At 41.2% G+C, this 16,322-nt stretch overlaps 1 protein-coding gene across 1 annotated transcript in view; it reads right to left on the bottom strand.

Annotated features, from left to right (window-relative positions):
- Positions 1–1,097: 1,097 nt before the first annotated feature.
- The window catches only part of LOC134536329 (homeobox protein Nkx-6.1), a 201,354-nt gene continuing 186,129 nt past the window's right edge, over positions 1,098–16,322 (bottom strand). The window contains exon 5 of the mRNA XM_063376082.1: positions 1,098–1,316. Coding sequence (XP_063232152.1) covers positions 1,098–1,316 — 219 coding nt within the window. The remainder of the gene's footprint in view (positions 1,317–16,322) is intronic.

Below are 16,322 nucleotides of genomic sequence, written 5' to 3'. Positions count from 1 at the left end.
TGCATTTTATGGACGCATTTGGCTTGGCAAGACTTGCCGACTGTCCTAATTAGAGTAGGTCGTGTTAATGTTGTCGTGGTATTGTGATCCTACGCTATTAACTCTGTCGTACTGGAACGCTGTACGACGCCTAATCGGATTTGTCGTGTCGTGTTCGTCTTGGCATTGTGACTCCAGCTTTACGCCTTGTATTCGCAATATTTCGTCTTTGAAATGCGACGAAAGGCTTGAATACCATGAGTTGGTCATGTCACATATGAGAATCCCTCATCACTAGTGGTTCTTGGACAAGCAGCAAAAATACCTACGTCATTATTGAAAGCGAGACCCCAGAAATATGAAGAACCATGAGGTGGGCAACGGATCAAACAAAAGTCGCTCTTGAGATCTCTGTTGCTTCAGTTCCTGAAGACATCTTCAAGAACTAGTTGGAGGGTGACTTGACTCGGTCGCTGCCTTTACTGGTGAATCGTGCGCCACGCGGCTGAAAGATGTTATTCTCAGAGCAAAGACATCGAATTGTGGTACGTGCGAGAATCAAACACGAGATCTCCATCTTTTCGGACTGCGCCGTAACGCATCCAGGCAAGGAAAAACTTCGTCGCAACCTTCACGAGGGATTTCGAACTTCGGTAAGGAGCTTTTGAGCTGTTCTTGGATGAGAGACACCACAGACTCGGAGACCAAAGTCGGAACGCCAGAGAACGCGCAAGTTCCCCCCACGGAATCTTCCTTCGCTTCGGACCCTGTAAGTCATCATTGAACACCGAATAAAGTGACTCCATCGTTGTGTCCACTGGATTAAAATCTCCGAATGGACGCGAGGCGTCATTCTCGGAGGAGGGACATCAAAAAATTTGGTCGATCAAGGTTTGGGATGCAGCACATTCGAAAACCTTTTGTGGGAACTAGGTCGACTCAGAACCTGTGGCCGTGTAAGATTGCTGCCACCATTGAAGAACAGGGTAGACGCAAGAGGTTGGTTCGTCGTTCTCGAAGGAGGGGCATCAGAAACTGGACGACCAAGGTCGGGACGCGGCGAGGATATCCCAGGGGACCGCCGGGGACGGGGTCGCTCTCTCCCCGCGACGGGGCCATCACTGGCGGCCCGCCAGCTCCTCCTCTGCCGCCAGCTCCCGCCGCAGTCGCTTGGCGGCGTTGCCCCGGGACGACGACAGGTGGTGGTCTTCGTCGTCGCGGTCGCTGCCGTCGGCGAGGTCGGCCAGCCCCTCCGCCTCCTCCTGCTTGCGCTTCGCCGTCGCCATCTCCGCGGCGTGCTTCTTGCGCCACTTGGTGCGCCGGTTCTGGAACCACACCTGCAACAAAGGGCCCGCGTCGGCGGCTGGTTACCCCACAAGTGCTCCAGAGCAGCAACACTCCCCCATAAAGCAGTTGGGTCGTGGCGACAGCTGCTGCCGCTGCCACGGTCAACCAACCCCCAAAACAAAGCGCACGATTGCGCGCAACCCCTTCTTTCATGGGTGATAGCTAGAGACCGGAAAAATTCGCGGATTCATTTCACGACAGCCCGAAATTAAAATAGTTATACCTCGGTGCTGCCTCTGCTATTGGCTCACAACTCACCTGGACGACTGTGGGCCACTGAGAAACACTCAACCGGAGCTGTATCGAATCACAGGCCGCTATACGTTGGGACACCTCCACAAGACAGCAGCCAATGAGAGGGTGACATTTGACCGAGTGTACGTAGAACTATAAAGTTCATCCTAGAGGTCAATTAACCCGCGAATTTTTCCGGTCCCTAGTGATAATGATAAGAACTTCAGAGGTAACTCTGTTGTTACACTTGCAAAAAAATTTTTTTGTACGTTTTGCAAGGAAAATCTTTGGAAAACCAGTTGCCAGCGATACCACTTGTAAAACTGCAAGACAGAGCTTTGTAAATTTGAAAATGGTACAAAGCTCTGCCTCGCAATTTTATAATTGATATGTATCGTTGGCAACTGAGTTTCCAAGAAACATCTTTGTAAAAGTACAAAAAAAAAAGTTTTAAGTGCACAAGACACCAAGGAAAACAGAAGATTTTGTTAACCATATCTTTTTTTGTAAAGACCTGGATACATTCGCAACAGCACGCACACAGCACAGACGCGCGGAAGTTGGATGCACACAAACAGATAGCATCTACTGCATTGGAAAATAACACACTCACAGAAAAACAGCATGCAAACTGCCTACAGAAAATTATCAATCCCTTAAGTTTTCTTCTTGCTGTGCTTTGAATTTCCGTGCACGACAAATCATCATACAATACTTCATCAATATAAACATACGTTAGCGCCATAGAGTAGCTAGCAATTGTTTTAATTTGTGCATTTCAAAGATAACAGTGAAACATTTTAACGCGGTATTTATTTGCGAGATAAAGCATTGCAGTCAATAATTCGTAGCCCTTCAAAACTAAATGGCGAAATCAAATGCTTGAATTTAGGTACCTACTCATTTGCTTCATGTAATAATCTTATATGACAGTATGAAAACATTTAAAAATAAGAATTTCCTGGAAATGAAAGGAGGGAAAAAGATGGAATTTTTTGAACTTCTGTGTCGTGTGCGAATGTATCTTCGGATTCTGTGCTGAACGTGTGCCGCCATGCTATTTCCATGCTATTTGCGTGCTATCGCGAATGTAGCCCAGGCTTAAGCCGTAAAACAACAATACGTCAACGATTGCGTGACTTTATTTAATTATCTCGAATTAATTTGTAAATATGTGAAAATAACTCTTATTCCATGTGAGTAAAATCTTACTAACACAGGCAACAGATGACAAAGGAAAACTCTAAACTCTGTTGACTTAGTTCTGTATGACCTTGAATACGAGGTGCCGAGGACCAAAAAAGGAAGTTTTTACTTCTTGGAAAATATTCATGAATCCCATGCTAAGTTCAGTTTTTCCTACTTTTTTTTGTATAGATGGAGGTCTTTGCCCTCTTACGCGGAAAAAAAAAAGTACATGCAATTTGAAGCCGTCTGTCAGGATTCGAAGCGGCAGTTCTCATCCAGCTCAGCGATCCGCGTTAAAACCGGCCTTAAAACACATCCAATCCCTTATCACCTCCCCCCTTACCACCACAAAAAAAAAAAAGCGAGCCAGAGGCTGAAAGTGGTTGGAAACCGAAAGAAGTTCGGGAACGCCCATGAATCAAAGTGGTTTCGGAGTGTTTTAGCGGCGGCTGCTCGTTATATACGCGCTGCTACCCTCCTCTCTTCCCTCCTGCTCTTACGTATATACGTGTATATAACGCATGCACACTCGGGACGCGGCACTTAACGTCGTTTATTTTGTTAACTATCGACCGTCGTGACGTAATGAGGTCAGCAGCGGAAGATGGCGAAAACCAAGGGGGTGGGGAAGGAAAACCAAGGGAATGAAAAAGGAGGGAAGGGGGTAGGTAAGGGAGAGAAGATCGTGGAATGGGAGTGTGTGAAGTGGGAGGGGCGAAAGGTTCGCTAATTAGTTCTTCCTCCTTTCTCTCTTGTCTTCGGACGCAGTTTACTTCGCAAGCAGTACATCACCGCAGCCTTAATCATCCTTGCGCCTATCTTTTATCATAAAGTCCAGGGGGAGGATGTTGCTGGGAAGAGCGTCCCAAAACTCCCCCTCCCCCAACCCCCTCCCCCCGCTCCAGAAACCCCTCCTCCGCAGCCTCACTTCTCCTACCATCCGCCCGGTAATCAAGTGTAATTATGCGTTGTATTTGCAAATTACACGGTCTTTAGGCCGGCATGTAATGCTCATTAATCATGACCGGGGTGGGGCGAGGCAGGGAGAGGGGTGTAATGTACGCGGGGCCCTAAAGACCGCCCCAACCCCTTCGGACAGCCAGCCCCACTCTTTCCTCCCCTTCGCCCCTCCCTCTGGCGCCAGCTCCCTTATCGTCTAAATGAAGTGGTATTAGTTAGGCGGCTGTTTCAGGGGAGGGGCCTTGCTTGCAAAATGAGGTCGGGGAAAGGGAGGGGGGAAAGGAGCAGGATGTACGACAAGGATGAAAATGGTTGGTGCTCAGGCGCTCTGACGTTGTAAGGGTGAGAGATGGAAGGATATCTCTCTTCTTTCGCTTGCCGAAGTTGGTAGGGTTTTCCTCTTACGGGAATATCGATAGGTTCTTCTTACTCCAGTTTCATATTTTGCTGTTTTGATTATTGCTACTAAGAGAGTCATCTTGTACTAACTTCTTTACTTCAGAGAAATAATTTTTAAAATTAAATTTTAAGTAGGCTACAATAAAGAAATTACTCTAACCGAACAACTTGGCTTTGAGGAAATGCTTTTGGCTGTATCCTATGTCATGTCGAAAAGCTAAAATTTTGTAATCAAATCGGTATTGGTGGTTATGGTTACGTATTTAAATATCCAATATGGCTGCGCTTGATATCCTTAAATCTCTGTCGAAATGAACGACGAGTTTAAAGCCTTGAAGTGTGTGAAAATTTATTCAGATCTTTAAAAAATGGTCAAAGAATATTTTAATTGTTCATCACCTAATTTTATAGGATATGTAACGTTCTTAATAATATATGTTTAGGTTCTGGAAGCCGTATTGATGAATGTGGATTTTCACGAAATACACACACACAATCAGAGAGAGAGAGAGAGAGAGAGAGAGAGAGAGAGAGAGTAATTAATGAACATAGCAAGAAATAATACGATAGCTGCGGAAGATACATTCGGTAGTATTTAACAATGACGTGCGTGCGTAATAAGTATGCATGTATGGCTAGCATATTTTCTTGAGAGATTTTTCAATGGAAACATCTCAGCCACAACAGACAGTTTGGATTAAAACTTATTTATCTTCAACAGAAAATAACATCGCACTTCGAATACTGCTGCAAAAATTATATAATTATTCTCACTTAGGTTGCAGTGAAATTATGGAGGCACAGTACGAATTAATTTAGGTCTAATCCCATCACTTTAAAATCTCAAGAGTTTTCAAAACACCTTGCAGTTTAGAATTTAGAAATTTTGTGTAACGTTAGTTGGAGCAGTATCAACTTAGACTTAATTCAGATTATAAACCCATGTTTAATGATTTTATCACCTTTGTAATCTAAAAACAAACCAATATTTTATTTCAAGATGCAAGGAATAATAACTTAAAAATTAAAATTTAATGAATTATCAATTCATGTGACGTATCTGTGAACAGTTTTTTCAAGTGACAAGGACGTCTTTGTCATATGTTAGACTCTAGTATTAATGGTCCCGTATCCTTTTTCTCAGTGGCGAAACTACTTCCTGAATATTTTTTTTAAAAAACTGCTTGAATTCGTATTGCTTCGCCATCACGTCATAACAGCTGTAAACATGCTTGTCAACATAGATTTTCTTGCATTAAAAGATGCATGTCTACACACAAAGACGTTTCAAAAGTTTTTTTTTTACTTGATAACATTTATTTGCTTGTTGCAGTGATAGTCAGTTGGTCGAACTTTCTTGTGTGACAAAATATCGACAGATTTGAATCGATAATAACTACGAGACTAATAACGCGTCAAAAATGGTTGATTCCACCACGGATACATATAAAATACGAAACACTTATCATGATTTTATCCCGAAGTTTTAACGAATAACCTACGGCGCCAAACTGAACTACTGCTTTCTCTGTGTGTGTTTTTTTTTTAAATCAATCTCAGTTAATTCTTTCACATTGTTGCAGGATCACTTTCATTTTATCCATACTGAGCCTTCCAGAAAACTGGAATGCTGTTTTATTTACATCTTCTTGTTTGTTTAGCTTGTAAACTATCTGATAAAGGATTTTTTTACAGCGTGGAAAAGTGCAAATTATGTGTGTTTTGTTAAAATTAAAACATAAAATATATAATTTTGAAATGAAATAGATATTGCAACATTCGCAGTTTCACTGTGGCTAACCCGTACACATTCGGGCGCAAACTTCAATTAATAAAAAAAAAATTATTTTCTTGCTTCCAGTTTAATGTATATATATACGTATACACACACACACACACACACACATATATATATATATTCGACGCCATGTTACATAAAATAATTTCGTGATAAAATATTTACTGATGATCTTAAATGTTGAATCAACTCAAAAAGGTTGAGGTTTGTTTGTAAGAAGTATTTACAGACTGATTCCTAATGTTTAAGCAAAAACAAATACATATTAATACATTTATTGTTATAATATGTGTTTAAAATGTGGCAGGTTAATTTTTTTAATGTATATATTGTACTGCAACTTTTAGTTTGTAAAATACTGAACAGATAGCGCTGCGTTCATAATGCCTTAAAGAAAAAACAAAATGTAAAATATCTTTGACGCCATGATTGTTACAATTCAATTTTCGTGTCCGAGAAGACATGAATTTTATTCGTTACCGAGGTTAAATGTTTACACATCATTGGCGAGTACTGATAAAAACGCTCACATTTTTTTCTATAGCAGGAAACAAGCTCAAGAAAATACTTAATCACGTTTGTGGTTATAGCCTCTCCATGCAAAACTGCACTATTTTGTTAGTAGAAATTAAAGTTAAAAAATAAAGGCCTATTTTCAGCGAAAAAAGGCTCTATGGCGGTTACAGATATTTAATAAAATAATTTTTTTAAAGCAAAAGTAATTAATTTAGTTTTTTGTGTATGACTATGTTTCCGCTAGAAAACCAGTTTCCAATATACAACCGAAAACAATCTAAAAGAAAAAAAAAGTGACGTATTATACGTCACTAGCGCTAGAGCTCACCTCCGATTCATCAAACATTTTTGTGTAATTCATCACTAGACACCTATGAGTAATAGTGCCATAGTTTTCAAAACTGTAGGGTTTTTTTTTGGGTGAAGAACTATTTCGTTTGCGACCAACTAGGAGCGCATCCTGCGTGAAAGCGACAGTACATCTCGGTCAGCATCATTGAAGGAACATCCCGCGCGAGAGCGACAGTGCGTCTCTGTCGACATTCTGGAACGAACATCCCGCGTGAAAGCGACAGTACATCTCGGTCAGCATCATTGAAGGAACATCCCGCGCGAGAGCGACAGTGCGTCTCTGTCGACATTCTGGAACGAACATCCCGCGTGAAAGCGACAGTACATCTCGGTCAGCATCATTGAAGGAACATCCCGCGCGAGAGCGACAGTGCGTCTCTGTCGACATTCTGGAACGAACATCCCGCGTGAAAGCGACAGTACATCTCGGTCAGCATCATTGAAGGAACATCCCGCGCGAGAGCGACAGTGCGTCTCTGTCGACATTCTGGAACGAACATCCCGCGTGAAAGCGACAGTACATCTCGGTCAGCATCATTGAAGGAACATCCCGCGCGAGAGCGACAGTGCGTCTCTGTCGACATTCTGGAACGAACATCCCGCGTGAGAGCGACAGTGCATCTCGGTCAGCATCATTGAAGGAACATCCCGCGCGAGAGCGACAGTGCGTCTCTGTCGACATTCTGGAACGAACATCCCGCGTGAAAGCGACAGTACATCTCGGTCAGCATCATTGAAGGAACATCCCGCGCGAGAGCGACAGTGCGTCTCTGTCGACATTCTGGAACGAACATCCCGCGTGAGAGCGACAGTGCATCTCGGTCTGCATCATTGAAGGAACATCCCGCGTGAGAGCGATAGTGCATCTCGGTCGACATCATTGAAGGAACATCCCGCATGAGAGCGACAGTGCATCTCGGTCGACATCTTGAAAGGAACATCCCGGACGCAGGCGGGTTATAGAACGATCGGAGACAAGGAAAGAGCTAGGAGGAAGGGGGGTAAAAGGTGGATCGGTGGAGACGGGAGGGGGAAGGGAGCAGAATGGCGGAGTTTTCGCGAGAGAAGGATTACGTAACAGCATAATGGAAGGAGTGGGGAGAGGATGAGGACGAAGGAGCGTGGAGGGAGGAGTTTTTGGGGGTGAAGGGCAAGGGGGTTTCGCAGCTTAACTTACCCAACATTTCATTTCGTAATAATAAAGGAAACAAGCGGAGCAGAGCGGCTGTGCTAGGGCAAAGCCACCGATTATTAATTACGCGAGAACCGTGTATAACGCGCCATATCGGCAGTGTTCGGCTGCCTCGACGATCCTCCAAGGAGAAGGAGGAGGGGGAAGCAGCGGAGGGTGAGGAGGGAGATCCTAAGCAGATCCCTCCCCTCCCTAACCCTCAAACCACATCCCAACATCCCTTTCCGACTGTGCGAGTTCTGTGTGGGATGATGCGAGTCCCCAGACACGGATCGCTTGAGCCTGTACATCTTCCCCCGTTTGGTACCAGGAACTTTGTTGAAAGTATGACTAACGTCATCTAAAGTAACACGACTAATTAAAATCCAGAACAGGGAACTAAGTAAGTACATAGCTCTGAACCAGGATTGCAAAACTATTTTTTTTGCAGTGTGAAAAGGCGATATTTGCCCACGGAAAACAAAATAAAATATTACGCATTTGATGTTACAAAGATGGACGGATTATCTGTAAAAAAAAATACCGTGTTGTATTGATTCATTTGATTATCTTGAGTGGTAATGTATAATTAATTGTAAAGTATGCGATACTCTTAAAATCTCCAGGAACTTTTGGCGGAGAATCGCAGCCAACTCTAGCCGTCATCGCAGACATTGATAATAAGCATAATCTTTCTTTGAATGGTTATTGCAATGGGAAAGATTGAATTAAATCTTTATTTTGGACATACGCTATTGCTAGTTTAAACTGCATGTCAAAGAAAATAAACCCGTCATAGTGAGAATCCGTTATTCGGGCATACAGTTTAAAATAGCAATAGCGTAGGTCTAAAATAATGATTTAAATCAAGCATTATATTGGGTGAAATAATTTAGGGACTTTGAGCTATTTTTTCTACGGCAGGAAACAAACATTCTGGTAAGTACTATATTAGTTTTTAAATAGTGATACTATTTTTTAGCAACTTATTTTGAATTTCTATGAATGAATTTAATTATTTATTTAAAAAAAAATTAAATTAACAAGTCATTTTATGAAAAATACGGGTCTGTAAATGACGTAAAAGCCAAACTCAACATATTGGGTTAAGTTGACAATTTGCAAGGTCCTTGGTCGTAATGGTGACGTCACGCAAATACGGCAATGAAAGTGGTAGTGGGATGACTGACGGTAAATATACCAACACGTAGTCGGTACCAAGGTGTTCAGAGCCCATCATGATTTCGGAAGTAAAATCGAATTTATTATTTCTTTGTGTAAACATAAAAACGTAGTTATGTGGAGCTGAATACATTATAATTAGAGACGTGTCCGAATTAAATACGCATGTTGTGTACTTGCGTCCGTGCATACTTTACTTGCCCTTTCGGTGTAGTAGACGATCTCGGACACAAGTACAACCCATATTTTGTGTCTTTACAACTACTAAGTTTTAGCAGAAAAAATTAAGAAAAATATAAAATAATAATTAAAGGTTTCAATAAAAGATTTTGTTCAAGCCAAAATTTAGCTAGTTTCGGGGCATTAAGTGTTTTTTCAAGGCTATACTAATAACCGGAAAAGTAGTTCAGTTGGAACACTATGCGTCTGAATGATGTTATATTGAACCAAGTTTTACAACCACCTCAAAAACTTGTCGTAGCAAAATAATTTCAATGAAGTTATTGAGAGTGAGAATGCGTGAATTTTTTTTTTTTTTTTTGTAAATTAGGTTCTTAAGAACAACTACTCTAATAAAGGCATTTTACGATAGCGACACGTTTTGCGGAAGTTGTCGAATTTTGTTCAGTTCGACATTATCTATTCAGTTAGTGTTTATTCATATACCGTATACCAACCTTGGAAAGCACTTCAAAACCATAAGTCTTTTTGTTTTGTTTTCCATTTCCAAATTAATTTTTTTTTTTTTTTTTTTTTTTTTTTTTTTTAGTGGTGAACATGCGGCTGAAGTTGGTCGTTGGGAGTCAGACATGCCCTGGACGAGTCTCACAGATTGTAACGAAAGAAATAAACTCGGGGCTCAGGGTGGAACGAGTGTAGAAATTTTATTGGTGGAGTCGTTGTTTTGCATTTGGCGACGACCTGCCACGACGACGCGACGCCCTGAAGCCAGCTCGCCGTCGTTTTCCGTTAATTTTATTTGTGCGGCTTTGAGGTTTATCGCCCCACCTCCCCGCCCTTCTCGTCGTCCGGCGCGGGCATCCATCAGCCCCCGTGATTCGATTTCCGCGCCGCTTGTTTCTCGCGCTGACCACCAGTCGCGCTGAGGTCAACCGCTGACAATGTATGGCCAGGGGCGTGCCCCCCCCCCCCCCGGGGGGAAGGGGGAGGGAGGAGGAGGAGTAGGGGACTGGACCCACCACAGGAAAATGGAAAACAACGCAATTAATTTCAAAACTGTCGGTCCAATCATATTGATTGCTTTTTTTTTACCCCTTTTAATCTTCGGTTTCAAAATATTTTATTCTCCTCTCCGCAATTTTTTTTTTTTTTTTTTTGGATGACAGCTAACGGTCCGGAGAGTAGGTATTTTTTGAAAACGTTTACAGTTTCTTCTCCCCCCCCCCCCCCTTTTTTGAATTTGCTGATCAGTGGTGGATACAGAATATTTTTTTAGGGAAGATAAAAAAAAATTAAATTTTTGTATTATAAAAAATTACGTCAACAACAATGGGTTCGGACTTTTACATTATTACTCTCAACACGAGACACTTCCTGTGTAGAACGTTCGTTCCAAGCGTTGTGGCAGCTCAAAAACTGCATCACACACAAAAAGATCATACCCCATACACCAAAATATCGCAATTTTCGAAGTGTAAACATAATTTTGTAAGAATAATTTCGTGAGTGGAACGGTGCTGCCATCTGTTACACATATCTGGCTAGTACTGAAAGACTTGCTTACTTTTTTTTTTTTTCATAACTTCAGGGGAGGGGAGGGATGTATCCCTCAATACCCCTCCCACTTACCTTCGCGACCGCCACGGAGGCTGATCACATCGATCATGTGATATTTCCTCGATACTACCATCACTAGTTGCGTATAACGGCGTGATTTTCATTTGGATGGTTTTCAATAGCTTGTCTGTAGCGAAGGATCTGTGTTTGCACGCTCGCAACGGCGAAAATGGGCTCGGTGAAAGCGTGAAGGTCAACTTTATATATGTAGTCGTTCTCCCCAAATCCTCCCAACTCTCACCGTACTAGCTCACTCGGGACTCGATAGTGTATCGAGAGTATATAGTAAGGGGGGAGAGAGAGAGATGAAGACAATTTTCTAATAATGATTAATCGACAATAAATATTACTCACTGTTGAAATAGCCCACGCCTTAAAGAAAAACCGTAGGTGTTACTGTTTCTTCAAACAAATCTGCCATTTTTAACACGCCAAATCTCTGAACGAAATGCGAAATTCATAACAGGTAGCACTCACTATCTATGCGGGAAATGCAGGGATCGTTTCAACAGTGACCTCTACGCTGCTGGTTGAACAAGGAGGAACGCGAGCGCACTGGTAACAAATATAAAATTCAAGGAACTCACAGCTGACTGTATAGGATACCTATATATATATATATTTTTTTCTTAAACAAACGCATGCGCACATCTGTCTTATTCTTTTTTTTTTTAGGTGGGGAACGAATTATCATACAAAGAGGAGAACGAAAACGAGCCCAAAAACGTATACATCATAGTGCTCTCTTTACATATTATTTGCCATGTAGGCTACCAATTATCTGTCCTTTTTTTTCGTGTCAGTAACGTTTCACAACAATGTTTCGCGAAAACGTTGCGTTAAAATTCGGCCTTGGAAATTTTATTCTCGTCGCGCCCAAAAGAAGTTTCACTTCAGTGAATCGTAGTCGATTTCAGAGGCCGCCGCCGGAGATATATGTCCTCCTTCGCCGAAGATCTTCCTCTCCGCGGGCCGTCCTCTGCCGACGTAGCGCGCGACGAGCGGCGACGATCGTTTGTCTTCCTTCCCACCGGGGGGAAGCCTACAACTCACGTAGTTTCGGTTCCCTGCAAGAATTTCCGAAGATTTCCGAAGTTTTGCGTTTTGGTATTAACGCCACTTCAGCCGCTAAATAAGAAGTTTCCAATGAAAACAAGCATGTTGTAATTGACCTAACCTAACCCAACCCTTCGATTTTTTTTTAATTTCAATTTTTGAGAGAAATCCGAAGTTGCACGAACGTGGTAGGGAACCGAAACTACGTGAGTTGTAGGCTACAGCTCACCGGGACCTGGGTTTTCCGTCGAGCTCGGCTGGACGCAGCCTTTTTTTTTTTTTTTTCGGAGGGACATTTTTGATTTATCCGGCGGGCCGCAGACATCGCCGGGGTTTTGGGGTCGTGGTTTGCGCCTCCGGCGCTTCGGTGAAGGATGTGCAGTGCGTTCCGTGATCCTTGGCACGAGTCTGTGCCTTTTGCTGGCGGACATGCGACATGCCGCTCCTTCCCTTCCGGAGTGTCGCCCGACGCAGACCTATTTAATTATATACGTCCTATTTGTATATACGTCCTATTTAATTATACGTCCTACGACCTATTTAATTATACGTCAAATAATAACATGAAACGAAAAAAAAAATTTAATTTTATAAACTGAACATAGTCTCCTTTATTTATAAGTTCCTGGAGCTGATTGGCAGCTGGGTAGGTGACGAAGGTGCGGATACAAATCTAGCAATTTATATAACACTAAAAATTTATGATTTAAACTTTCTAGCCCGGCCCAACTTTTCTCCTGGATCGACTTCTTCTGTCTCATACTTAACCTGCCTGCTTAGTGCATGCTGTATAGCACCTCGCGTGACCTGAGCCCAGGGTTTCCCTGTGTCTGCGCAGAGCTTTAAGACATGGCAGTTAGTCATGGAATCAATCGCTGCCACGGCTGGCCAATTACCGATTAAAACACATGCATGATGAGTAGGGATACCTGTATTTAGTGAATACATTTCGTGTCAAGGTATTTCACAAAATACTGTAGCTTTTTCTAAGAGTCATGGCAAATTGTTAGGGTGCAGCAGTACGGTGACCACATTCTCATTGGCCCCGTCAAGAGCGGGACGACACCTCTCCCCGACCTTAGCCAATAACCACAGGAGAAAAGCTACAGTATTTTGTAAAATACCTTGACACGAAATGTATTCGCGAAATACAGGTGTCTCTAACCATGACACTTAGAAAAAGCTACAGTAATTTGTGAAATACCTTGACACGAAATGTATTCGCGAAATACAGGTGTCCCTAATTGATGAGGCGTATAGGCTTCGGCCTGAGACGCACTTAAAGAGTCTTCCCTAACCCAGACCACTCCCAACGCAATGCACTTAGAAGAATAAGTTGGGTCAGGAAAATAAACCTCAGTTCGTTGAGTTGCTTCTCGTGTTTATATACGGATTGTCTTTGCTCCCTTCTTTTAATTACCCTCCTATTTTCGTATTACGCATAGGTATGCACGTTCTTCGGAAGTATGGTTCTCATTAATAAAGTTTCTGCTCAATCGTGTATCATTTCTGATATCCATGCTTTTTATTGACATCTTTTGATTTAGAAAAAAAATATTCACCTTACTGTAATTTTTTTTAATGGAACAGAAATTTTCATGTGGAGTTACAGATATTTTTAAATCGGTAAATTTACATGAAAACAACTGTATCATTACAAAAAAAAGTGTTCACAATAATACTGGGTCCGGATACTTGCTCGAACATTTATGCTTTGAGTTGTCCTAGTACCTCCAATATTAAGTTATTTGTAAACAGTTTCCTTAATAGCTTTCCAGTATTAATTGTACACATTAATAAGCATAATAAAACAAAATAAAGACCAATTATTTAATATTCGATTATCTTTTCCGTGGTTTCAAAAATTATACTTGAATGGAACATCAATTAAAATATAAAATTATGTGCCAATTTTCTTAAGAAATAGTATTATCTCGGAAAACGTGTTTCAATATGAAAAAAAAAATCATAGCTACGTGTTGTACTAAGTTGTTACAACATATTTATTTGTAACATTATAAACTACTTCTTGGCAACTAGATTCCAAAGGAATATTTGGTAAAAGAAAAAATAATTTAAGTTCTGTGCACCTGTCAAAATTATGAATCTGTATTGGCCATTTTTTTATTATAATTGATTTTTTTCATTTTAACGAGCCTAAAAGTTGACAAATAAATATTTAGGGCCGGTTTCACCAACTTAGTTTAAGCAAATTAATCTCGATTAGTTTCAATATTAACTCGTTTAGTCGTTTCTGCGTTTCACCACATGCGTAATCTCGATTTTCCAGAGTAAAGCGAGATTTTATATTAACTGGCCAAGTTCATCCAGTTTGCGCAGCTAATCTCGCTTAACGTATGTAAACAAATGGCTCGAGCAGCTTACAATGTTATATTCGAAGAAGATTCGGATGGAGATGATTTTATTCCCTTGCGTCGACCTCGTACAATTCGCGAAAGGAGTAATTATTTTGAAAGCTATGATGAAGTGGACTTCAGAACCCATTTCCGTCTGTCGAAACAGTCTGCACATAGACTGATCTAAAAAAAACTGTCTTCTCATGTGGTGAAAGATTTGGACTTCTTTGTCGCATTTCTTTAATTACAGCTAAAACTGCACCATTACCAATCATGTTTATATGCGATATGACCATTTCCACGGTATTATAATTTTAAAAAAAAGTTTTTTTAGGTTGATGCGGCCACCATAAATTACGCTCGGCCAAAAGCTGCATATACATGAGGGAAAAAAAAATACATATTCGGGTATCTCCGACAGATATTCGGGAATATTCGCTAGGTAATGGGTGTTTTTATGTGGAAGGCATTTATAAATCGAGTTTTAGAAATCTCGATTAATTTAAACTTGTGTAACGATTGTGAAACACACGTCGGAATTAAAATTACGATTATACTTCATCTAGTTTTGTAAATCTCGTTTTGTAATAAAATTAAACCTGCTTGGTGAAACCGGCCCTTAGTACTCACCCCGACTAAATATTATGTGAATCACGATGTAGAACTAGGTCATAAAAATCTGTGGATGAAATATTTTTATTTTTTAACTTATTATTTACGAATATTTTTTTAATACATATATTCACAACATTTTTGTTTATTTAACTTTGGTGACCTGCGTCGGTAGGCCTTTTTTGTTTTTGTAAATACTTATGTTTTAACTTAATTTTCGTTCGTTTATTGAGTTTCCGTTCTTAAAGAGTTACGTTTTTTATTGATTATTATTTTTGTTTAAAAATGTTTGTTTAAAATGTTACTGAGTTTGAAATTCATATGCTCATTTTTGACGTGTGTGTAGGGCTGTCTATTTTTTTTTGTTAGATTTTTTTTTTGGATTACAATACAAAACGTTTTAGTACTATCTTTCCGTATTTATAATGAAGCCAACAGCGATACGCGGAACTATTTGTTCCTGCTGCGAATCAAGATCAGCAGATCATACAAACAGCTGAAACGAATGCGTCAATCGAGTATTTAAAAAAAAAAAATCGTTATTTCGTAATTTAGCGGCGACCGAACGCGTGTTAGGCCCTTGGTGGCGCAACGCTATACGTCGCAGGGGCTTTGCGCAGCACAAAATTCCTGCCCCCCCCCCCCCCTTTTCCCCTTTTCGGGCACTAGATTAATTCGCGATTACGTCACTCGCGAAACGCTGTCCCGATGTAAGCCGTGCCCATTATGAATGCAAATTGTTACGGTTATTAAATAAACCGAATCAAAATTATCTGATGGAAAAGAGAGCTCAAAAAGCCGTGGTGATTATGAAGCCCTATCCTTCGTCTCTCTCGCTCTCTCCCTCCAATCCTCTCTGCCCTCCTCCCCCTTCCTTTCCCCCATAATTTTTTTTTACCAAATCCGCGCGATGCTCTTTCTGCGTTCCCTTTCACACCATGTCCGCGAAAAAAAAAACACCCCTCAAATATAGATAATAAATGCACTGAAATGGCGCTGCATTGTTCGTTCGTGACCCGTTCGTTATCAAGCCGGTTAGGGCGCGGGGGGGGGGGGGGGGGGGGGGGGGGTGGTTTACGAGAAAAAAAAATTCACCGTGATATCGCGGCCACCAACTGTCATGTCCGTGATGTACTGCGCTCGGATTGACAAAACACCAAAAACCAACCCCTCGATTATTCTTTTTTATTATTATTTCCCGTTTTTATCCCGCTGTTTGATGCACACAAATCTGGCCCATACATATTCATATATAGGCGGAGGATACTTTTTCGTTTGCAAAAAAATGGTGCCTGGATATAAACAAAACAAAAAATGGGGGTGGGGAATTATTATTATTTTTGAGCGTTAGCCATACCCACGATCCCGAAACATC

The sequence above is a fragment of the Bacillus rossius genome, chromosome 10 (genome assembly GCF_032445375.1).
Source record: "Bacillus rossius redtenbacheri isolate Brsri chromosome 10, Brsri_v3, whole genome shotgun sequence".
NCBI lineage: Eukaryota > Metazoa > Arthropoda > Insecta > Phasmatodea > Bacillidae > Bacillus > Bacillus rossius.
This window is presented reverse-complemented; position numbering and strand designations above follow the sequence as displayed.